At 47.1% G+C, this 27704-nt stretch overlaps 1 protein-coding gene across 1 annotated transcript in view; it reads left to right on the plus strand.

The window, feature by feature from the left end:
* ARHGAP35 (Rho GTPase activating protein 35) overlaps window positions 1-27704 on the plus strand; it is a 119953-nt gene that overhangs the window by 47525 nt on the left and 44724 nt on the right. The window contains exon 3 of the mRNA XM_032839325.1: window positions 12947-13091. Within this exon, the coding sequence (XP_032695216.1) occupies window positions 12947-13091 (145 nt within the window). The remainder of the gene's footprint in view (window positions 1-12946; window positions 13092-27704) is intronic.

Genomic DNA, 27704 nt, shown 5'->3' on the forward strand with positions numbered 1-27704 from the left:
GAAGCAGGCTCCCCGCTGAGCAGGGAGCCCGACACGAGGCTCCATCCCGGGACCCTGAGACCACGACCCGAGCCGAAGGCAGACGCTTAACTGACTTGAGCCCCCTAGGCGGCCCAGGTTGCTGCCATTTTAGATTAGGAAAAATTGGATGATGATTTTATTTGCACACAAATCAATGAAGGGTCTTAGGTAAATAAATGAAAAGTAAGAACCTTGCCACTGCGAGTTACAAACCTTTCCACCCCCCCCCCACAAAATAATAAACGTGTCCCCTATTTGTAAAATTGGAGTGCCCTCCAGCTGCGTTACTTTGAGTGAGATGCTGCTGCTGTCAGTGATGGCTTCAGATTATATTTAGGGACCAACCAAAGCAGGATGGGCAGAAAGTAAACTGCACATATGAGTGTCAGACCTACCGTCAGAGGTAGGGGAAACAGTCCCAAATGCAGCAGCAGAGAAAACCTCTTTATCTTGTGTAGAATTGCAGCGTACAGAGTATAGTGCCCCTGTTGCCTTGGGCTTAGGCTCTGAGACAGAACAGGTATTTCCCAACTGTTTCTTTTTCCCCCCCTTTTTATTTTTTTATTTTTTATTATTTTTTAAGATTTTGTTTGTTTAGGGGCACCTGGGTGGCTCAGTGGGTTAAGCCTCTGCCTTCGGCTCTAGGTCATGATCTCAGGGTTCTGGGATCGAGCCCCGCATGGGGCTCTCTGCTCGGCAGGGAGCCTGCTTCCTCCTCTCTCTCTCTCTCTCTGCCTGCCTCTCTGCCTACTGTGATCTCTATCTGTCAAATAAATAAATAAAGTCTTTAAAAAAAAAAAGATTTTGTTTGTTTATTTTGACAGAGACAGCAAGAGAGGGAACACAAGCAGGGGAAGTGGGAGAGGGAGAAGCAGACTTCCGGCTGAGTAGGTAGCCCAGTGTGGGACTCGATCCTAGGACCCTGGGATCTTGACCTGAGCTGAAGGCAGATGCTTAATGACTGAGCCACCCAGGTGTCCCTCCCGCCTTTTTAAGATTTTACTTATTTGACAAAGAGAGATCACAAGTGGGCAGAGAGGCAAGCAGAGAGAGACAGAGAGAGAGAGAGAGAGGAGGAAGCAGGCTCCCTGTGGAGCAGAGAGCCCGATGTGGGACTCGATCCCAGGATCCTGGATCATGACCTGAGCTGAAGGCAGAGGCTTAACTCACTGAGCCACCCAGGCGCCCCCACCTCCTGCCTTTTTAGAGTAGGGGGAAATACTTGTTTTTCAGAGAAAGACATCTTGGTGAGACCCGACAACAGGACTGTGTTATGTCCTAGCCCACAACCAGCGTTGGGTTACACAGAATGATTTCTCTGCATTGAAAACTTTTCATCCTCTCCCGACCAGGAAACAGCAGAGAACAAAGTGACTTGTGTGAAAACGTGTCAGGGATCTTTGGAAGAAAGCTTGCCAAAAGCTTGCGTTATTACGAGATATACCAAATCAGAAGGATCTGGAGTCCAGGTTGTTTTAAGACTTGACAGTTCTGTTGTAAAAGATCACCTGAAGGCTAGTTCTCCAGCTCTTACTGCTTAAGAGGGCCCTCGGAGATGGAGGAACATGGTGCCATGGCCTCCCAAGAAGAATGTATTCACTCTGTGTTCCCTGAGAGCATCCATGGTGCTCCCCAATCACTGTTGGCTGGAGCTTCCAGAATTTTCTTACCAGTGTAGTTTCAGAGAGGGCAGGGCGGTATCATTCTGTGTTCTGTTCCTCTGCCCCTCTGAATTGAACATTAGTAAATATCATAGGCATTTGATTTCCCATTGTTTTGTTTTTCCACTTGGATTCCTTCACCTGCCTTCAGTATTTTGTTCTGCGAGGGTTAGTAGTGGGCAGACCCATGGAAAACAGTTCTTAGGAAGTCAGAAAGTAGCCTCACCTGCCCCCAGTATTTCCTCAGAGCTCCCCTGTTTAATGATACCGGAATCCAAACATTTTGAACGTCTTGACTTTCTTCTCTTCCTCCACTCCTGATGAAGACTGTTACCAGAATAGCTTATCTAAATGCTGATAGTCTTAATTTGTGGGGGTGTTTGCGCACCTGGGAATTAGGAGGGCGGCATAATAGCACACTGAATTATAACTGATTTTCTGGCTTCTAGCTACATTTTTAATACTTGTTGAAGATGATGCTTTTTAAGACACATTCCCAGACAAGCCATGCTTTAAAGAGCACGCACGGTGGGCTCAGCAGAAAGCAGCTGGTGTCCATGTTTTTAAAGAGCCACTTCCTCACCTAGAACTTCCTTACCCTGGGTTGCTGGGTCAGCACGCAAGAAATGATCAACTTCGACTTCCCGTCTGTTAGTTATGCGGGCCACACCTCTTCAAGTCAAATAAAAATGCTACCTCTGGCCCAAGAGCAATAGCGTGCCAGAAGTCGGTTCAGGAGTATCCTTTGGAAAGTGTGAGTAAAAGGTGAAATTGTCTTTTCCTGCCTTGGAAAATGGTGCTTTGAAATGAGTGTTGCTGCTTTGTCATCCTAATGCACAGATAAAGCAGAGCCTTTATTCTCTTCCCCACTGGGGCGCACCTCCTATTAAAATTGCTGCCTTAAGAAAGCCGACTGACACTTGTTTTACTGGAAAAGCAAGATACCACAGGGCAGAGAATGCCAAGCCAACCCCTACGTGGGGGATTTGGCCTTTGATTTTTATTGGCATGACAAAGCAATACAGTATTTATTTGAAGTGAGCGGGGAGCCAGTTGGTAATGGAAGGTAATGGAAAAAACACTTAGTGCCTCCTGCATGCCAGACACCACTGGGGAAATGGCACAGATCCTTCTTGCCCAGACCGGAGCTCCCAGTTGAGGCAGCAAAATCTACATAACTACCGAAAACAGGTGGTCTGCCCAGGGGGCACTGTGTTGGGCAGAGCAGAAAGCCCAGGCCCAGGCCAGGGCAGTTAAGAAGTGAGCGCCCTGTGTGGAGTGATTAGGGACTCGGGTTCTGGGGCAGGGGCTAAAGTCCAATCCCAACTCCTCCGCTCCCTCACTGGGACTGGGGACATGGGATTCCCTTCTCCATATCCCTTGGGCAGAAAGGGAGAACACTGGCGCCTTCCTCAGACGGCTGTGAGAAGCGGAGTGAGGTCGTGCACATGCGACACTGAGCGGCCTGCAGCCTGGGCAGGTGGTAGGCATGGCGGTGTTGGTGTTTAACGAGAGCTCGAAGGGTGAGTAGGACTGAAGCCGCAGAGGCAAGGAAAGGCCTGAAGGTAAAAACGGGCCTGTTGTCTTCAAAGAGAAGAGAGTGCTGGTCTGGCCTAGCCGAGGGCCTGGGGGTCCAGCATTGTCCCTCCCTTTTGTGTAAGTTTTAACCCTGTGTGTTACTGAGCTTTCTCGGCACTTACCCTAGCAACAGCCCTAACAACAACAACAAAAAGCTATGCTCTGGGTACCAGTGTGATGTGGAGAAAGAGAAATCGCCCGGCTCCCTTGGCTGACTTGCTAGATTAGCTCTTCACTGTAAAACTGAAGTCGAAATGTGAGGGAATCGCTTTCATTTCTGTTAATGAAAGTGCAGACTGTAAAGCTGACTGTCATTCTGGGTCCTTTTCCCAGCTGAACCATTTAGCAACCCACCCTCATAGTGGGAGCCTTCCGCACTCAGTTGAATGAAATTGAAAATCTACGATTGCACTTCAGTGGGGCCCGTGAATAGCTGCTTTGTCTGGAAAGAGTTGGTGTTGCGCATGGTCTCTGTCTCTCAGTACCATGCGTTTGCAAAGACGAGCTCAGGACCGGCAGGGTCTCCTTTTAAAACCAAAAAAACAGCCTGGGGAATCTTGCTCCACAAAATGCGCCTTTTGGGTAGCTCGAGTTGCTGAATTTAGTGTGTTTGACCACGGATTTAAAGAGAGGACATTATTGGCTATTCACCCTTCTATCTGATGTGCTCTTATCTTTGTGTTTAAAAAAAAAAAAAAGACAAAACAGAATGATAAAGAAAATCTTTCACTCACTGTAGCTACCACATGACAAGACAACCTATTGAAAAGCAAACCAATTCAATCACGCATTGTTTGGTCTATAAGGCACCAAGTAACCAGTTTGACAGTTTGTGTCTCCCCCCTACCCCCCCAGTGAACTGGCTTATTTCATTGGATTCAGTGAATCGGCTGGTTGTTGTGGCTTTGTGTGGACACAGCTCTCATTTTGTGAGGCCGAGAACGGAGTTAAAGTTTCTAGTGTGAATAAAAACCAGCTGGGGAATTGGACTGCTAGCTCCCCAGGGAGGGATGTTGCATTTTTGACAGACAAGCTGAATGGTATGAAATATGAGCTCTTTGTAACCTGCTCAGGAAAGACTCTCAGTGTGTGTTTTGGAAGGGGCTGGTCCTACTCAGTGGGCTGTACAGGCAAATAAATGCCGCGGTCTTACAGATGGGATGGGGTGCCTACTTGGCCTTGGATTTTCTGATTCCTGAAAGAATTGTTATCTTTTAAAAGAAATACTTTTGCCCCCAAAACGTATGCTCGTCCATTCATTTTTGGAAAGAAGCATTCAGTGCACGTGGTTTCATGAGCACCTGTGCACCTGGCTTTGTGCTGAGCGCTGTGTGTGTGGTGGTTGTGTCCATCCGCTGCACCGTCAAAGGATGATGGATTTTAAACATGTGTGGACATGCATTTTGGATGCTGCCAGATCAGAGGGGCAGGGTGCTAAGGCCTTGTAGAGTGAGGGGTTTTTAACCTCACCAGGGTAGCTGGGAAAGGTCCTCACGGAACCAGTATCTGAACTGAGACTTACGGGCTGAGGAGGACAAAGGCAGTGAAGATGGAGGTTTCATGGGGAGAGCTCTTGAGAAAACAGTATGGAACTTGGAGCCCGGGTGGGGGGAACACTTGAAAGAAACCTAGAGGGGCTACTGCAGAGAGCGAGGGCTGCTAATACCGTGGGAAGGGTCTTACACTTCCCTCAGTGCACTGCGTGCTTACTGGGAGCCGGGCCGTACCCGGCATTGTCCGTTGCCACCGCCCACGTTAGTGTGCTTAGTAGACGGAGGAGTGGAGATTTTTGAAGCCGCTCTTCTGACTTCCACTTCCAGAGAGCTCTGAGAGTCCGGCCCGCAAGGAAGACGGTAGAATGTAACAGCCAGGTACACATTTGGACCGATCAGTCTAGTTAATTTGTTCATTTCAAAGGACTGTGATTATGATCTAAAAAAATCCATTTCCCCGCACTACCCTCTAAGAAAGGCCTGGTGCCGTTTGTTTCTGGCTTCAGAGTCTAGTTGACTAGAGGACAAAAAAGGCTTGGAGACACTGAAATAGCCTCTGGAACTTTGAGAAATTGTTTTGAACTGGTGTCACGCATTTTCTCGGTTTATTTTAAGCCTGAAGAGCTGCTGCTGTAGTGTGTTTTTGGTGACAAAAATAGACTATCTTTAACTATGGGCCTTAGCTTATAGCACACCTGTTCTTAAAAAAAAAAACTACAATAGGCAACCCAAATCTATTTTTCAAAGAGCAGAGAATTGCTCTGGTCATCACTGAACCAACTTGTTCTTGTCCACCACCTAGTGATACTGAAATATCTTGGTAGGAGCGCAAAGTATTTCAGCTGCAGTGAAGAATCACCTCCGCTTCCATCAAGAAAGGTCTTCTGAATGCATTTGATTCAGTATTTGAGAGGAGGCAAGCGGGTAAAAACTGACCTAGAACTCTGAGAAGTCCAAATCCAGTATGTGTCAGATCAGGCAGGATGTGTGTAAAGAACTTTCCTAGAACTGGTGGGCCCTCCTTTCTAGTTAGCCCCTGTGGCACTGGCTGTTTGGTCTGAGACAGCGGCAGGGAGTGACCCAGATTTGCCAGACTGCACACCTTTCTAGAGCAAAAAAGCTGTGGTCTCACTTTATTGGGGGCCTGTGCGGGGATGACACGTCTTTGTTCTTCAATCATGGCAGAGGATTAGGGATGCTAGGAAGGCCGAGACTTTGTGCTACTTCCTCTTCTATCCCTAAATAAAGATGCTGCAAGACAGTGGGTGACTGGGTCATAATACTGCCTGCTGGCGACGGAGCCTAAGTCTAGTAAGCATCTGTGCTTTCACAACGGGCTTTGCCAGTGAGAATTAAGAACGCCATCAGGTTTTTTCTTAAACTTGGGCTTAGATTTTTTTTTTTTTTTTTTTTTGCAGAGCCAGAAGGGGGAGCACCAGTTAACCAAGAATACATTTAGGGCACGAGTGAGAAACTTGATTGAAAAGGTTCTTTTGAAGATCTGTTGGAAATTATGAGAGAATTGTTGCTAATCAGAAAGCTGGAATGTTGAATATAGAATGCAAGAAGGTGCTTTGTGGGGAACCTATAGTAATGTAGTGTATGGAATCTTTTGTTTTTTCTGATTCCTACCACTTATGTTTAGTCCAGGGTCTCTCACTACACAACTTGGCAAACTGCGGGCATGTCTGTGTGTGTGTGTGTGTGTGTGTGTGTGTGTGTGTCTCTCTCTCTCTCTCTCTCTCTAGGGCTTTGCTAAAAATCACTCTAGAGAGGGAAAATTGTCCTCATTCAGAGGACACCGTCCCTGTTCCAGACTGCATTCAGTATATGGCATTCATCCTTTATTAAAGATTTTATTGGGGTGCCTGGGTGGGGGTGGCTCAGTTGTTAAGCATCTGCCTTCGGCTCAGGTCATGATCCCAGGATCCTGGGATTGAGCCCCGGCATCAGGCTCCCTGCTCAGCAGGGAGCCTGCTTCTCTCTCTCCAGCTTCCCCGTGCTTGTGTTCCCTCTCTTGCTGTCTCTGTCATAAAAAAATAAAATCTTAAAAAAATAAAAAAGATTTTATTTATTTATTTAAGAGATGAGAGAGAGATCGCGAGAAGGGGGGAAGGGTAAAGGGAGAAGCAGACTCCCTGCTGAGCAGGGAGCCTGATGCAGGACTCAGTCCCAGGACCCTGGGATCATGACCTGATTTGAAAGCAGACACCTAACCAACTGAGCCACCCAGGTCTCTGACATTTGTCCTTGAAAAAAAAAAAAGAAAGAAAGAAAAAAGACTCCAAGAGCTTGTGTTCTTTTCTGTTTTTTATTTCCTTCATTAGATGGGTTACCAAGCATTTAAAAGACTGTGCTAGGTGGTACAACTGTAGTGATCATATTTTCGGACTCTGAAGTCTAGATCAGTAATTTTATATGTATTGAAGGTATTTTATAGAGACCAGGAGAGTATTTGAGATTGTCAGCTTAGGGTCACTAAATAACTACCTGCTATTCCCACAGAAGATAGAAGAATGGCTGACCTCCCCATTGGAGTCTTAGGAGACTCTCTTTTTCTTTGTGGCTCAGTTATTAACTCATCTGATACCTAGATCGTCTTCATTTGCTGGGGATGTATCTCATCTCTTACTGATTGGATTATAAGTTGGTTGAGGGTGAGAGATGACTTTGGTCGCAGTATTAGCTCTTCTGCTAGTTTGCTGTGTGACCTCGGGCATAATTCATTAAAAAAAAAAAATGCTAAGATCCTTGCTCTCTGGGAACTGACTCCAGCAGGAACGTAGTTGTATGTGTACATAAATGACACATTTATTGTCCTTTATTCAGTGTCCACACAGTGATGTAGGGAATCGATCACCTCAGATGTTTTGTTTTTTTTTTCTTAAAGGGAGTCTGGGGTGTACTGTCGCTATGAATAAGACCTTCTGAACCTCACCTCCTCATGTCTTTAGGAGAGCAACACTATGTTAGGAGAAGAAAAAGCCTCTGTACACACACAGATCGTCCTCATCTAGGCTGAAGTTAAAAAAAATATAAAGAAATATTGGCTCTGTGCATTATTGGAAACTTGTTTTTGTTCAGGAAATTTAATGAGTGCCTTCTGCATGTCAGGCCCTGGAACCCAGTCATCTTGCAGCCCGATGGAAGCTTCTCATTCTTTGGCTGGCTTCCTAACCTTTTTCTTGCCTCTGTGGACTCGGAGGGGCCATGGAGTGGGCTTACCACCCCACAGGCAGGTGACAGATGTTTTCCAAGTCCGACAAAGTTGGGAGTTTCCCTTGGTGCTCTTTCCTTGTTTCAGAAGCCAAGGGGCCAGCGGCAAGTTCGTCACTGTTTCTTTGCAGTGCCACACTGGTGTAAACTGTTGGTTCATTTCTTTGTTTCCTTTGCCACCTGGGTATTACCAAGCCTAAGAATCGCATGTTTTTGAGGAAATTGAAGTAAAGAACAATGGACTGTGTTGCTCATTCAAAAAATGTATCTACCCACACGGACAGATGAAGGTGGCTCAGACTGACCCAGCGCTTTGTTTTGGTCATGGCGTCCCATCGTGGAGTTCTCGTAGGGCAGAGAGGGGCTTTGGTGTTCATAGATCACTAGGCCCTGGGTCCTGGCTCTCAGCGCTGGGTGTGAATCTCTCTGAGCGCATTTTCTTGCCAAGAAAATGGTGCTGATAACCCTTACCTAGAAGATGGTGGTGAGGTTTCAGATAATTGTGCAGAGCACCTAGCAGTGTCCTGCATGGGGCCACTCCTAGTTAATCACCAGTTTCCATTTCCGACCCAGTAAGACTCAACTGAGAACTGCAGATGTGTCGATTATTCTCAGGGTTTGCTTTCCTCTGGCTAGATGCCTTTTTCCATTCAGCCTGCTATGTGAGTGCCCTCAAAAGAAGATTGATGTTGGGATGGTATTACTTTCTCCTCTCCAGGGGCCTGCTGCTCTGAGTGCCCCAGGGACTCCATAATGAGCGACCCATGTCTGACCGGGGACTGAGACAGCTGGCAGGCCACTCAAAAGAGTGGCGTTTCCATCTGACATGTGCCCAGTAACCCTTCAGATGCCTGATGTGTTGCTTGTTATATCAGCAATCTGGCCCACCTCTTCGTGTGCACCACGATGTCTGATTTCCTTACTGGAAAGGTTTAGAGCTAGTTGTGCGAGAATTCCCATCCGAGCCCTCGGTTACTTCTCAGAGTAACGAGACATTTGTCTCGTTTGGACATTCCGTAAATCACAGTTTAAATATGAGAGAATCCATGTCCTTTAGCAAGGGGAGTTGGTGCTGTTGCGACGGCTCACTCTCCATTCCCGCATTTTGTACGCTGAATGAATAAAGGCACTGAACTAGATCTTGGATTCTCTGGGGTTAGGGGGATAAGGGCAGTTGTCCAATTTAGCCTTCCATGGCAGGATCTCCTTGACAATGGGTATGGCAGGTAGGTCGGTCTCTGCTTTGAGTATTTACAGAGCAGTCCCTTCCTTTTTAAACAGCTGGGATTTTTTTTTTTTTTAATTTCTCTTTATATTGGCCAGAATTGCCTATGTTCGCCTCTTATCTCTCCCAACATAACCCTTTGGAACCATATAAAATGATCTCTTTGAATGGATGGTTCTGTAGCTATTTGAAATAACTGCATAGGTCTCTCTTCTTTGCTTTTCCAGCTTAAGGATCCCTGGGATTTTATGTGAGTGGGTCTTTATTATCCTAGAAATTCTCCAGGTTGTCATTGTACTCTTAATCATTTATTCCGTTATCCATTTACTCATTCTGCCTCTCGCGGGAACTTTCAGAGGAAGGCAGCGAATCGCAGAGACTCAGAGCACAGGTTTTGGAGTCAGAACTGACTTGGGCAAGTAACTGAATTGTTTTTAGGACTCAGGCTCTTCATCTGTAAAATGGGGTTCTTAAAACCCACATGTACAGCTCTGTTTTGACTCTGGAATGAAATCTAAAGAACGTAAGCAGGGGTCCGGCGCATAGTACTCGGTTGATGGAGGGTAAATTTTCTAGCTAACTTAGATTGTTAGAACACACTTCATCTTGTCGTAGTATTGAGAAGGTAGAGGAAGTACAAGATCAAAATTTGTTATCTGTTTACTAGAACTCTGGTTAGAAGGCCTTAATGGTGATTAGAAAAGCTGCTTCCTTGCAGTTTCTCTTAAAGTTCCATTTTTTAATCCTTTAACAGTTTATTTGGAAGCATTAGTTTTACTGAAGCACAGTGCTGTTGTTGTGTTGGTTTTGACAGGCGAATTCTGCAGGATTGAGATTGATAAAAAGAATGTCGCTGGAATCCAGACGGGCTTCCTTGTATATGCAGATTTTGGAGCTAATAATTTAAACTGTATGGCATTTTTAAAGGAGACCATAGCTTGACTCATGGTTATCCGGTTGCGACAATGTGTGACAACAGAAGCACTCCCCCCTCTCTTTCCTCAAATTATTGGATGGCTACTGTCTGCTAGGCCCTGAGCCAGGTCCCACACATTTCACCCTCAGACCCCTCTGTGAGGAGGTGCTGTCCCTGAGATGCTAAGTCACTTGCCCAGAGTCACAGGACTTGTCTCTCAGGATTCAAACTCAGGTCTGTTAAGATGTCAACCCTTAAATTCTTTCTGTTGTACTTCTTCTAAGTAGAAGGTGCCCGAGTCTAGAGAGTCTAGATTGGTTAAATTATCTCATGTAAAGATACATCATAAATCATCGATTTGCTTTTCCTTACTTCTTTGGTGAAAAGTCTGGGTCAGAGCCTAGAGATAGCGGCAGCCACTCCCTGCAACCTGAGAGACTGTGCAGCTGATTTCATGGGGAGCGGGACAGGGACAGGGGTAGGCCTTGTGGAGGGCATGGTTCTCTGGGACCCCAGGATCCATTTCCATTGCATTCGTCTTCCTGACTGAATCAGTTAGCCAGCTCTGTGAAGACTGGATTGTCTTCGCCTTTGGGTGTTCATTACGGATAATGCCCGACCCCAGCCCACATGGGCTTGTTCCTTCTTTCGCGTACATTTTATTCTCACTGTTCTTTTTTTTGCCACTTGTTTGCACAGGAAGTCCTCAAAGACTCTCAGACTAAACAGGAAGTGATTTGTTCCCAATGTAAATAGAGGTACCAGAAGGAATGAGGATGGGCAGGATTAGGAAAGAAATGGTTGACCCTGACCTGGAAGCTAGGTGATTGTCCCCTTTAGTGGATTTTATACAAAGATCCCCTAAACACTTTTTTATTTATTTATTTATTTTCATTTGACAGAGATCACAAGTAGGCAGAGAGGCAGGCAGAGAGAGAGAGAGGAGGAAGCAGGCTCCCTGCCAAGCGGAGAGCCAGATGCGGGGCTCAATCCCAGGACCCTGGGATCATGACCTGAGCCTAAGGCAGAGGCTTAACCCACTGAGCCACCCAGGCGCCCCTCCCCTAAACATTTTTTTAAAAATTCATTTATTTGAGAGAGAGTGCAGCGGTGCGTGAGCAGGGGAGGGGCAGTGGGAGAGGGGGAGCAGACTCCCTTCTGAGTGCAAAGCCTGCGGTGGGGCTTGATCCCACAGCCCCAGGATCACAGCCCAAGCCGAAGTTGAGAGTCAGATGCCCAACTGACTGAGCCACTCAGGAGCCCCACCCCTAAATGCTTTTAAATTATATAGGTTGTATACATTTGTAATAAATCTGATCTTTTTTTTTTTTTAAGATTTTATTTATCGGGGGCACCTGGGTAGCTCAGTCATTAAGCATCTGCCTTTGGCTCGGGTTGTGATCCCAGGATTCTGGATCGAGCCCCTCATTGGGCTTCCTGCTCTGAGGGAGCCCTGCTTCTCCCTCTGCCACTGCCCCTGCTTGTGTTCCCTCTCTCACTGTGTCTCTCTGTCACATAAATAAATAAAATCTTTTTTAAAAATGTTATTTATTTATTTGAAAGAGAGTGTATGCAAGAGAGAGCACAAGCAGGTGGGGGGAGGCAAGGGGAGTAGCCAACTCCCTGCTGAGCAGGGAGCCCGATACAGGACTCGATCTGAGGACTCTGGGATCATGACCTGAGCAGAAGGCAGGTGCTCAACTGACTGAGCCACCCACATGCCCCTATATCTGCTCTTCTAATTTGGTCTCGTTAACTTGGAGATGAAACTGTATTGCTGGAGCTACACCTGAGTTCATTTACCTTGATCCCCTTTGGTTACCCTCCTCCTCAGATATTTTACCGAAAGATGCTCACCTAGCTATTTTACCGAAAGGCCAAAATTTCAGGTGTATTTCTGTGGCTTTTAGGAAATTGGCCATTTATTTAGAGCATTTTTTCCTTACGTGAGCTTCAAAATAAAAGGATTGATCAGTTTGGGAACAGAGTATCTCAGTAGTGTTTATGAGCATGAGCTTTGGAGATAAACCCTCCTGGTTTTGACTCTCAGCACTGTCACTTGCCAGTTGTGTCATTTGAGCGTGTGTGTGGGACATGTTTCTTGGTAAAGTGTAGTGTCCTGAGGTTTAAAAGAAATAGTATTTGGGACTTGCTTGACACCTAGTGAGCCCTCAAATCAAAGTAGGTACCCCTGCTGCTGCTCCGCCTACTGCCGAGGAAGGGGCCTGCTGGGCAAGGGACAAAGTATTCTTTTCTTTGTCCTGTTTGATTAGTTGGTTTTATCCATCCCTCATTCCTAAATGGCTGAGGATTAACCCCAGGCCAATGTATCGAAGGAGGGTCTCCCTTGGAGCTTTCAGCCCCAGCAGATTGCATGTTCTCTTTCTTTTCTGGAATGAGGAAATTACTCATTCTCATTTCTGTCTTTTATCTTTTTAAAGATTTTAGCCATCCTTGAGTATATAACATTCATTATCCATATGGGATGTTTGGAAAACTTCCTGTTTACTCCAGGGCACCCCTGATAAAGGATGTGGACAGTCATCTCATTGTTATTAACTAAACATGGCCTGCTTCTTATAAACACCTTTGTTTTGATAATGCACTCTCACACTGGAGGTGTGACTGTGTGTCAGCTTGCTGGCATCTTGTGTGATATTTGGAGGCTAGAAATTACAAAATAAGTGAGAAGAACGAGTGGGTCTCTATCCTGTTCAGAGTCTTTCCAGCAGTTTCCACACCACCGTGAGTTCTCTTCTAGAAGCCTTACCAATGTTTGAGCTGTTGAGTTGATACTCACTCTGTTTTTGTGCTTTCTTTTCTCTTTCCTATACAGAAACCAAAGCCCAAACCCCGGCCATCCATCACAAAGGCAACCTGGGAGAGTAACTACTTTGGGGTGCCCTTGACAACTGTCGTGACTCCAGAGAAGCCCATCCCTGTTTTTATTGAGCGATGTATTGAGTACATCGAAGCTACAGGTAAGAGTGCCGCTCAGAGCGATGCCGGCTTTCACTGCCTGCAGGATACTTTCTAGGGGCCTGAGCCATTTGGAGACTGGGATCATCTCACCTTAAATGTGAGAGGCTTTCTGAGAAGGAGCTAGCCGTCTGGACGGCTGTGCATCTGCGCGTGGTTCTGAGGCTGACGTACGGGATCTGTTCGACCTTTCAGTGTGCGGAGCCTCCGGTTCTCAGGACTACGGCTGCGGCTGGTGTGAGGTGCCCCTCTGTGCCACCCGTCAGCACCCTGGCACAGCGGGCAGCCCACTGGTGTGGGTGCTCACGGATCTGTCAGCTGCTCGAGGTCAGGGGAAGCATCATATTAGCATTGTGTCCCCAGCGCCACACTGGACACAAGTGCTAGTGTGCTTTGGCTTAATACAGCGCAGGAATGGTGGTGACCGTTACAGCCCTTGGCCATTGAGCAGGTGCCTGAGATTTGTTACTGACAGATTTTTTTTTCCCCTGAGGTCAAAAACCAGAGAGGATCCTTGGCTGTCTTCTGGTCAGGCAGCTGTGTTTCACGTCCACTGACAGCTTGGTGCTAACGTGCCAGCCGTCTTCATGTATTCCACATTGTTCCTGCAGTGACGAGATTTTCCCTGTGTTGAAAACATCCATTTCATTCATTTAGTGGGATCCTGTGACGTGTCTCTTCCGTCTCTCTTTGGAAACCCTTGGAGCTTCCATTTTCATGCCGTTGTTTCCCTCGGTTTTCTCACGGGCGCTTTCGGAGCTGCTGACTTGGAGGAGAAGCCGGCGTCGCAGGCCCGTGGTTCTGTCAGCTGTGAAGCATTGACAGGGGCGCTCATGAACACAGGCTCACGCTAATTCGAAACCAGGGTCGTGGTTAGAGCCTTGCTCTGTGTTCTCTCTGATTCCAGTGTTCTCTGCGGCGATGCTCAGTACCGTGTGTGTCCCAGGCTCTGCACGCAGTTTCAGCGGCATCCTGTTAAGCTGCTCGATGGCGTTAATATTTACTTAGGATGTGCTAAATCAGGGAAAATAGGCTTCAAGTTGAGGCCTGCTAAAGACTTTGTAGTTCTTTCCAGGGTTTTCTCTGCAACACACCAGGGCTGAGTCACAGTAAGCACTTCACCTAATCGCAGCACATTTGCAGCTTGGTTTAGTTCATTCTGTTCCCAAAGCCTTTTCTCCCTGTCCGTCTTTTTGACCCCGGTTTTATGTCCGTTTCTCTCTGGCACCTCTCCCTTGGGTAAGGAGAAAATCTGCACAGAGATTCGATTTAGGTGACTGAAGCCTGTACTTGTTGACCTAGCACTTCAGAGAGACACTTTGTGTCAGCTCGGGGAGGGGGGGCACTTTTTCATGAACTTTTTGTTTTGAGGTTATTTTAGATTTATTGGAAAGGCATAAAAATCTTAAGTTTAAACAAATTGAAAGTTACAGAAATTCCCAGGTTCCTTAAAAGGATTTTGCCAGTTTCCCCACACCATTCCTTCTGTATATTTATTTGTATCTTTTTTCTGAAATATTTGGAAGTTTGCAGATCTGATGCACCTTTATTTCTAACTGCCTCTGTGGCTATTTTCTAAAAACATTCTCTTTCATAATCACCAAGCAGCTGTCACACTCAGGACATTAGCACCGACCCAGCACTAACCTACCCAGTCTGTGGATGTCTTTATTACATCAGTTGTCCTAGTCATGTCCTTCATAGCAAAACACAAAAGTTATTTTGGTCCAAGACCTAACCCTGCACCACACGATAGGGTTAGTTGTCAAGCCTCTAGTCTCTTTTAATCTAGAACACTTTAGTTGATTTTTCATGCCCTTGATAATTTATTGTTTTTTGTTTTTTTTAAAGATTTTATTTCTTTATCAGAGGACAAGCAGGGGAGCGGCAGGGGGTGGAGAAGCAGGCTCCCCACTGAGCAGGGAGCCCGACTTGGGGCTCCATCCCAGGAACCTGGCATCATGACTCAAGCCAAAGGCAGATGCTTCCAACTGAGCCCCCCAGGCGCCGCATGGGTTTGATAGTTTTCAAGAATACAGATCATTATTTTGTAGTAGGTTCCTCGTCAGTTTTGTGGTTTGGAGCTGTTTTCTTCATGATTAGGTTCGTATTTGCACCTTGGGCAGAAACAGCAGGGAAGCGATGCTGTGTCCTGGATGCATCACACCATGTGGCGCGGCACGTCAGGCGTTCGAGCTGATGCCTTGGGGAAGGCGGTGGTGTGCGCTAAGCTACGCTTTCCCCGTAGCGTTACTCCCTGATTCCTTCAGCGTGTATTAGTTGCTTTTCTCCTGTCAGGGAGAGCTTTCCCTTTTTTGGGAGCCTTGTGTGAATGGTCTCCTCACGTGGCTTATCTGCCGTAGCCGGGGGTGCGGGGACATCACCCACCTGCCCTCTAGCTGAGCACGTCAGGGGCCTCGACCTGCTCCACCCACCTCGTTTCTCTCACTCTCAGCCCATGACTCATGGTTTGCCGTCCACGGATGCACTTGGGCCTTTCCTTGCCCTTCTGCCTGCGAATCCTTGTGGGTTCAAGGCTTCACCACCAGCCACTACCGAGCTGCTGCTTTTCTTAAAGCTCTGTGAGACTGTGCCACTGTCCACCCTGTCACCAAGAAACCTGCAGGGTCATCTCCAGTCAGTTCCCAAGTCTGTCACTTCTGCTTTGTCATCTCTGAGCTCTGTCCCCTCCATTTCACTTCTGCTTCCCCACCATCACGCTCCGCAGTCCCTCCTGATTACACGACCGTTCTCTACCAAAAAGCTCTTCTTGCTGCCTCACTGCCTCCCAGATGCAGGCCACAGTCTTGCCCCCTCCCGTGTACAGTACTGTTATGGCGGTCTGCTTGGCCCTCTCTCCTCTGTCCCTCTCTCCCTTCGTTCTTCCTTTCCTCTCCCCCACTTTCTGTTTTATACTACAACAAGCATTAATTTTTAAATTGTTTTACGAGAATACAAGCTGAATTTCTTTTTTTCCCCAATTTTTAAAATTTAAGTTAACATATGATGTATTACTGGTTTCTGAGGTAGAAGTCAGTGATTCAGCAATGCTGTATGACACCCAGCGCTCATCACATCACGTGCCTCCTTAATGCCCGTCCCCCAGTTACCACATTCCCCCACCCCCACTCCTCCAACAACCCTGTTTGTTTCCTACGATTAAGAGTCTCTCATGGTTTGTCTCCCTCCCTGGTTTCTTCATCTTATTTTTTCCTCTCTTCCCCTATGATCCTCTGTTTTGTTTTTTAAATTCCACATATCAGTGAGATCATATGATAATTGTCTTTCTCTGACTGAGAAAGTGACTTATTTCACTTAGCATAATACCCTCTAGTTCCATCCATGTCGTTGCAAATGTCTGTCGTTGCAAATGGCAAGATTGCATTTTTTTGAAGGCTGTATTCCATTCCATAGTATTCCATTGTATATAGATACCACATCTTTATCCACTCATCTGTCGATGGACATCTGGACTCTTTCCGTAGTTTGGCTGTTGTGCACATTGCTGCTGTAAACATTCAGTTGCACGTGCCCCTTCGGATCACTATCTCTGTAGGGTAAATACCGAGTAGTGCAGTTGCTGGGTCGTAGGATAGCTCTATTTTCAACTTTTTGAGGAACCTCCATGCTGTTTTCCAGAGTGGCTGCACCAGCTTGCATTCCCACTAGCGGAATTTCTTTGTATTTCTCTGCTTTGCATGTGTTCTTCGTGTGGTGTGAAATGTATCCCGCGTTCCTCCTTGCCTCTGGAACTTGTCCTCCTTCTTCTAAGACCCCCCACTGCCAGTAGACCTTTGAATGTGACCTCCTTGGTAGTTCTCAGGCACATTTCAGCTTGCTGGGAGTAGGCTTCTCTGTTCTGAGTGTGGCACACGATATGCATTACTTGTTGATTAAATAAGTGGTCTTCAACCTGGAATACCTTAATTCCATTGTTTTCTCCCTCCCCCTCCCACCTGCCTGCCTGTCCGCCTTCCTGCCTTTAAATTTTGTTACATACTTCCCCTCATCCCGCATTAGTTTGTACTTTCGTAGAATTTCAGAAGAGAACTATTTTAAATGTGGTATCTATGAATTTAGCGTGTTTGGCAGAGGGGTTGTGTGCTCTTTTCCCTAAAAGAATTTTTTTCCTCTTCATAAAATTTAGGCATGTTCATAGAAATTCAATTAAGTGCTAAAAACTGTGAGAAAGAATTTAAAGATTCGTTGACCTTCCACTTAGTGAATACCACTGTTGATGGTCTGCTGCGTTTCCTGATAGCCTTATTGCTCTGCGTTTGTGTGTTGGTTTTTACTTTTACATAACTCAGAGTCTGCAGTATGATAGTTTTTTTTTTTTTTTAAGATTTTATTCATTTATTTGACAGAGAGAGACAGCAAGAGAGGGAACACAAGCAGGGGGAGTGGGAGAGGGAGAAGCAGGCTCCCCATTGAGCAGGGAGCCTGATGCGGGGCTCAATCCCAGGACCCTGGGATCATGACCTGAGCTGAAGGCAGAGGCTTAACGACTAAGCCACCCAGGTGCCCCTGCAGTATGATAGTTCTTAAAAATTTTCTAGCATAACTTAGATGAGCCGAAAGAGCCCTGACTTTACCAGCTTACCTACTCCTGTTTTCCTGCAGGAAAAGGATTCAGTGACCTAGAGGTGGGTTGGAAGACCATTTTTTGAGAATCACTGCTTTTTAAGCCAGACATTACTTTGTGAGCGTGCTCCCTGTCATTAACTACTTCGTGAAAATATGACTTTTTTTTTTTTCTTTTAATTTGAAGAGCAACAGGTTTTAAGTATTCATGAATTGGGCAGCGTCCCATCTAGCAAGCAGAGGGGATCTCCCTCAAAGAACATGACATGTAATTGCCACATAATGTTCCAGGAAGTAGCTGGATCACAGATCATTTAAGCATTCCCCTGTGTGGGGGCTCTTGTGGCATTTTCTCCTCCTGATGGACTTAAAGAAGCAGATTAGCTAGGACAGGCATTTTGGAGTAGTGATATTGAGCTTCAGATCTGCAGTTAGACCAAGTCTGGGATCATTGCTCTGCCATTTGCTCATCTGTAAACTGGGGGTGATGACAGCACCTGGCTCCACGGACTCCCCCTGAGGTTTCGGGAGACTAGCGCTGAGGCGCTGCATGTGGCCCGCAGCCCAGGCACGGGCTCCGTGTGCTGCTTGTCGAGGCAGCTTCGCCAGCACATTTGCTGCTGCTTTCTGCCTGTCAGGCTCTGCCAGTGACTGGAGGTACCAGTAACTTGGCTTTCTCCCCCGCTTCTAAACGGAATGTAGGAAAACCCATTGAAGAGTTGAGAGACTAGTATGATAATGACTCAGTGTTCACCGGGGGTTAACATTTTGCCACATCTGCCCTTTCTTCCCTTAATTTTAATTGTTGTTAAACCATTTGAGAATAAGCCGTGGATGCCACATCACTTCACTCCTAAAAATCTCAGCGTATATCCCTAAGCTTAAGGAGTTTCTCCTCTATAATTGCAATGACATTGTCACTTTTAAGAATGATAGCGTTAGGGGCGCCTGGGTGGCTTAGTGGGTTAAGCCTCTGCCTTCAGCTCAGGTCATGATCCCAGGGTCCTGGGATCGAGCCCCGCATCGGGCTCTCTGCTCAGCAGGGAGCCTGCTTCCTCTTCTCTCTCTCTCTACCTGCCTATCAGACTACTTGTGATCTCTGTCCGTCAAATGAATAAATTAAAAAAATTAAAAAAAAAAAGAATGATAGCGTTAATTCAATAGGGTTCCACGTGCAGTCCGTGTTCAAGTTGACTCAGTTGACTTAAAACTCTCTCTTACAGCTGAGACTTTGTTCTGAGAGCCAGGCTGTGTTCACAGTGCAGTCGGCTATTGCTTCCTTTGTCCCTTCAGGTCAGAACAGTTCTCTTTGCCTTTTGATGTGTTTTGTTTTGTTCTGTTTTGAATGATAACCTTATTTAAAAAGTCTAGACAGTCTTCTAGAATGTCACCTCGCGTGGTGTGCGGTCTGTATCCCTTCAGCGTCCGCAGCCCCCTTCTGACACCGCCATGGCTGCCTCATCATGCGGCTCCTGGCTGAGCAGAGGCCTGGGACTGATGAGACTTTGTGGAATGATTGAATGAATTAGGGATTAGGTGTTTTCCCAGGTCTGACTGACTTACACTGAACTTGCACTTAAGAAGAGCCTCTGCTGCCACCTGACCTCTCCATCCCATCTCCCTCTCTTGCTCATGATAAAAATCGTCTTGGGATTCGTTTCCATGTGGCAGTTCAGGCAGTCCGGCTAGCTGATTGGAGAGGACACTCCAAATGAAATGGGTTTGCCAGGTCTGTCCTCAGCAGTTCAGTCGAAAGTCATCGTTTTTGTGTCTGTCTTATACACCTGGGCACTTTGCTTGTCCTGGCACATAAAATACTGCATCATCACTTTCAGAGCCGGTGCTTGGGAGCTCACACTCCTGCCCAGCATGGTGGGAATGAAATCCAGCAAGAAATCCCCAAAGGAGCCCCTCTTCTTGTGTGCCTCAGGGCCTGGGTTGCTGCCCCCGCCCCAGTCTCACAGCAGCGGTGCCAAAAACCTTCCCGCTGAGACCTTGCGTTCGAGAGGCAGGAGCGTGAGCATTGTGAATTGGGACAACTTGAACCATCCTGTCGCCTTACTATTTTTTCTAATTACAAGAATCATCAGGTTGCTCACAGTAAAAAATTACTGTAAACACAGATATAAAATAGAAAGTGACAGTCCTTTACAATCCTCATCTCTAGAAGTAATCTGAAATAGTTCAGTTACGTTTTCTGCTAATACTACCCCCCCAAGACATCATGTGCCTACCATTCTGAAGCTTATATTTTGTTTTAATTTTACACATATATACTTTAGGCATCATCTTTATGATTCCATCTCCAGGCCAACTGCATTTTAAATTTAGACCTGAGAAGAGGGTGGCGGGAGCTGGAGGCCAGGGATGGGGTGGGGGCGCCTCGGAGAGTCTATGGAGAGAAGCTTTGTTTGCCGGCATCCCCACATTCCAGGGGTGGCCCGCGGCGGGTGCCTGTGACTGCCTTGTTTCCTCCTCATAGTTTGTGAGTAAATTGCCAGCTCCTCCTAGACACAGACCATAAGGAAAGGATCACTGCTTTCTCACCTCAAAATTTGTTGCTGCTGCTGTTAGGACCCTGTTGGACCTCTCCGAAGCACCACATTCTTAGGTCTTCTCCAGCACTGCGAGTGGAGGTTCGTTTTGGATTTCATCGGCCTCCCCCCCTCCCCCTGGAGCTTTCAGTTCACTTACGCTTGTTTCATACTTCCTAAAATTGGAATGTGTTTAAGAAATGGCCGGGAGATAGAACAGCTTTTGCATTGATCTGCAGATGCCTTGAGCCCAGCCCAGGCTCAGAGACCATCTCTGTGCTTGCTGTGCTAACAGGATCACAGCTTTTCACTTTCTGCTCTAGTTACGGGATCAGGCTGGAAGCAAGCACGGATCTTCTGCAGCTGCTCTGGGGTCACTGCTGGAGGTCAGACTGACTTTGTATTTCTGGCTAGAACACTTTCTTCCCCCCGTTTTCCTCCACATGGAAAATTGTCAGGGCAGTGGAGCCCCTGCTTCCCTTCTACGGCAGCGTGACTCCCGAGTAAAAAGAGAACATTGGCCAAGTTAATCTGCCCTCTCCTTTGCAAGGCGGGAAGTGGGAATATTCAGTCCCGTCCAGAGTTGATCTCGCCGGAGGAGTTCGTTTTAGAGCCACTTACAATCTTCCTGAGAACATGAGAAAAATTTGTCAGGCTAGGTATGCCATCTGTATACCTCACTGTGGTCACAGAACGGTTTTAAATCCCAGGTCTCTGGACCAGTTTTGAGCCAGAGTGTGGGAAGGGGGAAACATCCACGTCCTACAGCAGAGAAACCCCCCGAGGGAGCTTCCAAGTGTCCCTGCCCCTCAGTCCCCGAAGGTCTCGTATCCTGGAGGCTGAGTGCCTTGTGCCCTGCTCCTCTGGGCGCCGGGGCATGTGTTCCGAGGGCCTGTGGCCTCGCTTGTCAGCCGTGAACTAAAAATAGCATTCCCTAGGAATGATTTTTCTGAATAATGTGTAAGACTAAACCTCCTTGGCCCCTCGTTCTGTGATCTTTAACCTTTTCCTTTTGGCAGTGGGAGGGGGTGGGGCGGCAGTAGCAAAAATGATTTCCCATCTAATAGTCCTCTTCTTTATTGCTTGGCTTATTAAGAGATGACCAGTTCCTCTAGCAAGTGCCGCAGAGGGCTGAGAAAAGAAATTGTTCCCAAGGAGAAGCAGTTTCATGTGGGCGGAAGGCCCCTCTTCTACATCTTGAATTATAATGCGTTCAGACCACACGGTGTAAATAACTGGTAGGCCATGGTTTTGTCAGTGTATCTTAATTTCAGTTTGTCCCCGTGGAACGAGAAAGTCCCTGCAGCCAGGGAAGCCTGGCTGTTGTTTAAAATAATAATGCCAAAGACGGCCTGCCGCGGCATTAACTCTCCCCTCTCTGTTCTGACACATGTATGGAGAGCTTGCTGTGGTCCAGGCATTGTACTGGGCACTTGGCATATGCGACCTCATTTCCAAGAGATTGTTTTGTTGCTCTAGGAACCCAGATGCAGCAGGAAGCGGGCCCTTGGGAGGGGTCAGCATCTTTTATCAGCCACAGGGAGACCCCAGTGTCAATAAAGTGCAGGGCTAGTCTGGCCAGAGAGAAGGTGGCAGCCTTACTAGTCTCTTCCACTGCTCTCGGACGGACTCTCACCTAGGGACAGGCCTGGGGCGCGGCTTTTCAAGGCAACACCTGCCTGGGCACAATATTGCAGCTGATGCTTTTTTTTTTTTTTTTTTCCTTTTCAAGTCTTGGTTTAAATTCTAGTTAGTTAACATTATATTTCTTTTCAAACCCCTTTCCTTCAGGGCCTGGAATTGAGCCACACAACAGAGCCTTGGGCTTTCATTGCCCGCCTTAAGCAGGCTGTGTAATGCAAGAGGGGCCTCTGTATTTGCCTTCTGGGGCACTACTCCTTGTTGGGTAGCAGAATCAGGTCAACCTTGACCTCTCTGGTTTAGTAGAAGAATATAGGACACAGCACCAAGTGGTTATAGAAAGGAAGAAACGGGGCGCCTGGGTGGCTCAGTGGGTTAAAGCCTCTGCCTTCAGCTCAGGTCATGATACCAGGGTCCTGGGCTCTCTGCTCAGCAGGGAGCCCCCACCCCCGTCTTTCTAGCCTGCCTCTCTGCCTCCTTGTGATCTCTGTCTGTCAATAAATAAAATCTTAAAAAAAAAAAAAAAGGAAAAAAAAGAAAGTTAGAAACTTCCTGAGAAGTCACTAGTAGGTCTTAAAAATTTTAGCTTACTGTCTTTTTGTTGGGATTGGGGGGAAGTCTGCAGATTCATTCAACAGATAATTTACTGACTTTATATTAATGAAGCTCCTATTATATGCTAGGAACCGGGTTGAACTAAAGTGTCCCGCATGATGTTTGGGGTGGGAGAGTTAGACATAATCACACAAATGCACAATTAATTCAGGCAAGGAACATTATTGGATTTTAAAATCACTGGGGAGGAATGCCTGGGAGGCTCAGCCGGTTAAGCGTCTGCCTTCAGCTCGGGTCATGATCCCAGGGTGCTCGGGTCGAGTGCCGCATGGGACCCCTTGCTTGGCAGGGAGCCTGCTTCTCCCTCTGCCTGCTTCTTCCCCTGCTTGTGCTCGCTCTCTCGCTCTCTCTGACAAAAAAATAAATAAATAAAATCTCAAAAAATAAAATCACTGGGGAATTTAATGAGTGACAGGACCAAGTGAGGATATGGAGCAGTTAGAGCCGTCATACACTGCTGATAAGACTATAAAAGGTAGACTCCCTTTGGAAAACTTCGGCAGTTTATTGGAAGCTAAATGTATACTTAACCATCCTACTCCTAGGTATTTGCCCAAGAGAAAGGAAAACAAAGCATATTCACACAAAGACTTGTACTCAGCTGTTTCTAGCAGCTTTGTTCATGAGAGCCCCAAACTGGAAACCACCCAGTGTCTGTCAGCAGGTGAATAAACACTGATCCAGCCATCGACTGCATCACTACTCAGGGGCCAGAAGGAAGAAATGCAGCTACGCACAGCAGCATGGTTGGATCTTAGAAGCATTATATGCTGAGAGTGGTTCAGGCCAGACACAAAAGACTGCAAATTCTGATTCCGTTTATATAAAGCTCTGTAAATGCAAACTAATCTATAGCGATAGCAGACAGATCAGTGGTTGCTTGAGAGCAAGGAGTGGCTGGAGGAACTGATGGCCGGGGGCATGGGAAAAACGTGGGGATGATGGAAATATTCTGTATCTTTTTTTTTTTTTTAAAGATTTTATTTATTTATTTGACAGTGAGAGATCACAAGTAGAGAGGCAGGCAGAGAGAGGGGGGAAGCAGGCTCCCTGCTGAGCAGAGAGAACCCGATGCAGGGCTCGATCCCAGGACCCTGAGACCATGACCTGAGCCGAAGGCAGAGGCTTTAACCCACTGAGCCACCCAGGTGCCCCAATATTCTGTATCTTGATTGTAATGATGATTTCACTCACGTATGCATATTCAAAACTATCAAATTGTACCCTTTAGGGACGCCTGGGTGGCTCAGTTGGTTGAGCAGCTGCCTTCGGCTCAGGTCATGATCCCACCGGCCTGGGATCGAGTCCCACATCGGGCTCCTTGCTCGGCGGGGAGCCTGCTTCTCCCTCTGCCTCTGCTGCCACTCAGCCTGCTTGTGCCCGCTCGCGCTCGCTCACTCTCTCTCTCTCTCTCTCTCTCTCTGGCAAATAAATAAATAAATAAATCTTTAAAAAAAAATTGTACCCTTTAAATGGATATAGTTTATCATATATAAATTATACCTCAGTAGCTAATTTTTAAAACCTTAAAAAAAAATCACTGGGGAACAGTTCTGAAGGAATTTGATATTTACATAGTCTCAAAATATCACCGACACGTTAATTACCAAGGGGAAATGTGCCTTTATAATGAAGAGATCTGGGGGTTACCACCTTAACAAAGTGACCAGACCTGGCACCCCTACTGTTAGTTCAACCAAACCTTCTGTGTCTCTTTGCTGAAAATGCATAATCTGAATCTTACCATGAAGAAACAATTAGGCAAGTCCAGAATGTGATAGCTCTTAGAAGATAGCTGGCCTGGACTCAATCAAAAAGGTCAGTGGCATGAAAAAGAAAACAGCTTGAGGGCCTAATGTAACTTCAGCATTTATAACATAAACACGTTTCCCATTCAGATAGCCCAGCGGTAGGACCTTAAGCTTTGGTGTCACCCCTGGCATCCTGACTTCCGTAGGTAGTAGCCGACCTTCGGCTTGAACTGGCTAAGCTTTGTTTTTCTGTTCTTCCAAATTGGGAATAAAAATAGTTCCTTCAGAGAGTTTTTGAGAAGTAAATGCACTCCTGTTTGTGACGTTCTCACATGTTGCCTGGTCCCCAGGAATCATTCAGTTGGTGGTAGCCAGTATCTTGGCGGGCCTGTCGCTGACTTGCTGTGGTTGTAGAAACCCAAGCAGGACATCTCCCCAGAACAGTAGGGGATGAGACCGGACAACGTCTGGGGGCACTTTTTTAAAACTTCTTATTGCAGTATAGCGTCCATTAAAGCACAGTACACCCGTCATTAAATTACAGCTCGGTGAATGGCCGCAAACCGAGCACCACTGTGTGGCCGGTTCAGGGGCAGAAGGTGAGTAGTTCCCACAGAACCCTTTTGCCAGGGATCACCACTCTCCTGGCTTCTAACAGCATGGAGTCAGCTTGTCTTTTCGTGTTTTGAAAGTGGGCTCGTACCAAATGTGCGGTTTGCTGCGTGGCTTGTCTCTCAGCGTGACGTCCGTGAGAGCCACGCGGCCCACGGTTGAATCTGTAAATTCAGCCATGGGCTCGGAGACTGTTCTTGCGCGCTCTTCCGTCATACGAGTGATCCGCTGTTGATTCATTCTGCTCTTTGTGGACATTTGGGTGCTTTCCAGTTTGGGGCGGCTGCGAATAGCGCTGCTGGGAACATTCTTGTACATGAATTTTGGTGCGTGTTTGCACACTCTTGTGCTTCAAGTACAAAACCCAAGAGTGAGGCAGCTTTTAATAATTGATTTCAGCATGTTGAGCATGACGGTTTAAAAGACCTTTCAGTCCTTGAAGGGATCGTCATCTGTGAAGCCGTGAGCTGAAGCAGTCAGGGTTCCCTTCGCTCCCTATCCGTGCCTTTGTGTTTCGTGTCTTCTAAGGAGCAAGGGTTGGTTCTGGCCAGGGCGAGTGTGGGTCCGCAGAGCTGTCTCTCATATTTTTAGCAGCTGGATCATTCCTGTTTGCAAAGTGGGTCTGGCTTGAAAGAATCTTGAATTCTTCTGGTACCTTGTGACGTCACTGTTGTCTTTGCCGGGGTTCTGTCTGTGGTTTTGAGTTGAGACTGTGGTTAGCACAGATTGCGGTAACCCCATGGCGTTTGCGGGCCAGCCCACTGCAGAGTATTGCTCTCTGATTCAGCGTTGGCTCTTCTGCGCCGCAGATAAGGAGGTGTTCTTACTGATACTTACCAGGGAGACTCCAAAATGAAAGGTTCAGCCCTGGGGGCAGTTTGTGAGGAGAGGAAAGGTGAGGCTGCTCGAGCTGCGGTGGCTGAGTGTGAGTGCCGAGCCCCAGAGCCACGGCTTGAGGGCTGTGGCTGTAATTCAGCTTGTCTGCGTCGTTTGCAGGTCAGAGGTGGCCCTCATCTCCTCTGCACAAATGGAAGCCCTCTCTAAAAATGGTCTTTGACAGATACTTAGAGCTGTGACCTTCCTCCTGATTTAGCTCATTTGCCTGGGTAAATGAGCAGAGTGCTTTCTGCGTGGCAGATTTAAATTTCACCACTAATTGAGGGTAGCATCTTTGGGGAGAAATGCTTGCCATTAGATCAGAGGCCTCTGGGAGACAGCCTGGCAACAAACACATCAGGGCCAATGAAGGCAGGAGGTGGGGATGGGGAGAGTACAGGACGCAACTGCTATTAGTAACTATGGGACGGGCCTCAGAGAAGCCAAGGGAGGACTCCTGTCACATGCCCGGGGGGACCGTGTGCACGCGTGTCATGTACATGTCATGTAGGTTTGGGCAGCCCTTTTCCCCCATTTTATCTTGCGCCGGAATAATTCTCTACAGGATGAACCTGGAGCAAAGTGCGTGCATTCCGATCTCCGCTCTGCTCCTTGGGAACAAATATTTAACCTGAGCAGTGACTCCATTTTTCTGAGTGTAAAATGGGGATGGTAATGCTCTGAATCGTGGGGTTGCTTCAGTGGGTTAAAGACCTTAGGAGAGTTCCTGGCGGGTCAGTGGGGATAATTAGCCTTCGTGGCTGCTCCCGCTGCTGCGGATTCTGGTGCCGCTGTTGACCCTGTCCAAGGCACACCCTGGTGCACACTCCAGGGAGGCCTCCCTTGAGCCTTGCGGGAGCCCTTGTTTGCCAGGCCTCTGCTGCCCACTGGGCCTTGTGCCCTTCACCACGGAGGTCTGGTGGAGGCTTCTCCCTCAGGCAGGGAGGGGGAATAGCCCAGTGACTCACTCTCCCTTCCGAGATCCTGAGGGCCAGAGAGCAGAGCAGGTCACGCGTGGACTTTGGAACGCATCGCACTCGGTTTAAAATTCCAGCTCTGCTACTGCTCTCTTAGCTCGACTGCCTTAGCCTCCGAGCTCTGTGCTTCTTGGGTAAAATGCAGCTAATGGTAATACCTGCCTTGTTAGGATTGCTCGGATTGAATGGGTTCGTGCATATCAGCTGCTTGGCCTGGCACGTAGGGAACACTAGCAAGGGGAGCCCTCCTTGTTCTTTTGTGCTGAAATCGGCATTGCTGGCTTCTTGCTTGTCCTCTGATTCTTTCATGGGCTGCCTTTGAATCCCTGTTTAGGTGTTCATTCCTCATGGGCAGCCTCTTGTTTTAGATCTTCCCCGTGCTTACTTGACCTGTGATAAAGGCTTGGGAATCTTATTTTTCACAGAGCTGTCCTCTCTTCCGTTTTACCTCACTCTTGAGGGAGGTGGTCCCCTGTGCATTTATTTCTCTGCCTGGTTCCAGAGTTCCAGGGACCCAGAGTACGTAGAATTGTGAGGATCCTGTCCTCATTCACTCAGCACTTAAATACTGTGTGCCACGCAGTGTTTGAGACGCTGAGGATACGGTGTTGGGCAAGACAGTTAAAAATCCCTGCTGTCGGGGCGCCTGGGTGGCTCAGTGGGTTAAGTGTCTGCCTTCGGCTCAGGTCATGATCCCAGGGTCCTGGGATTGAGCCCCACATCGGGCTCTTTGCTCAGCAGGGAGCCTGCTTCTTCCTCCTCTCTCTCTGCCTGCCTCTCTGCCTATCTGTGAGCTCTCTATTAAATAAATAAATAAAATCTTTCAAAAAAAAAAATGCCTCTCTGCCTATCTGTGATCTATTAAATAAATAAATAAAATCTTTCCAAAAAAAAAAAAAAAAGAAAGAAAAACCCGCTGTCATGTGGCAGGCATTTTAATCTAGTGGGGGAGACAGTAACAAATAAAATATATATAATGAATTTTAGTCATTAGTGCTTGGGAGGATAAAAATGAAGCAGGAAAG

This window comes from Lontra canadensis, unplaced genomic scaffold (assembly GCF_010015895.1).
Source record: "Lontra canadensis isolate GAN:19392208 unplaced genomic scaffold, GSC_riverotter_1.0 scaffold107, whole genome shotgun sequence".
Lineage (NCBI taxonomy): Eukaryota > Metazoa > Chordata > Mammalia > Carnivora > Mustelidae > Lontra > Lontra canadensis.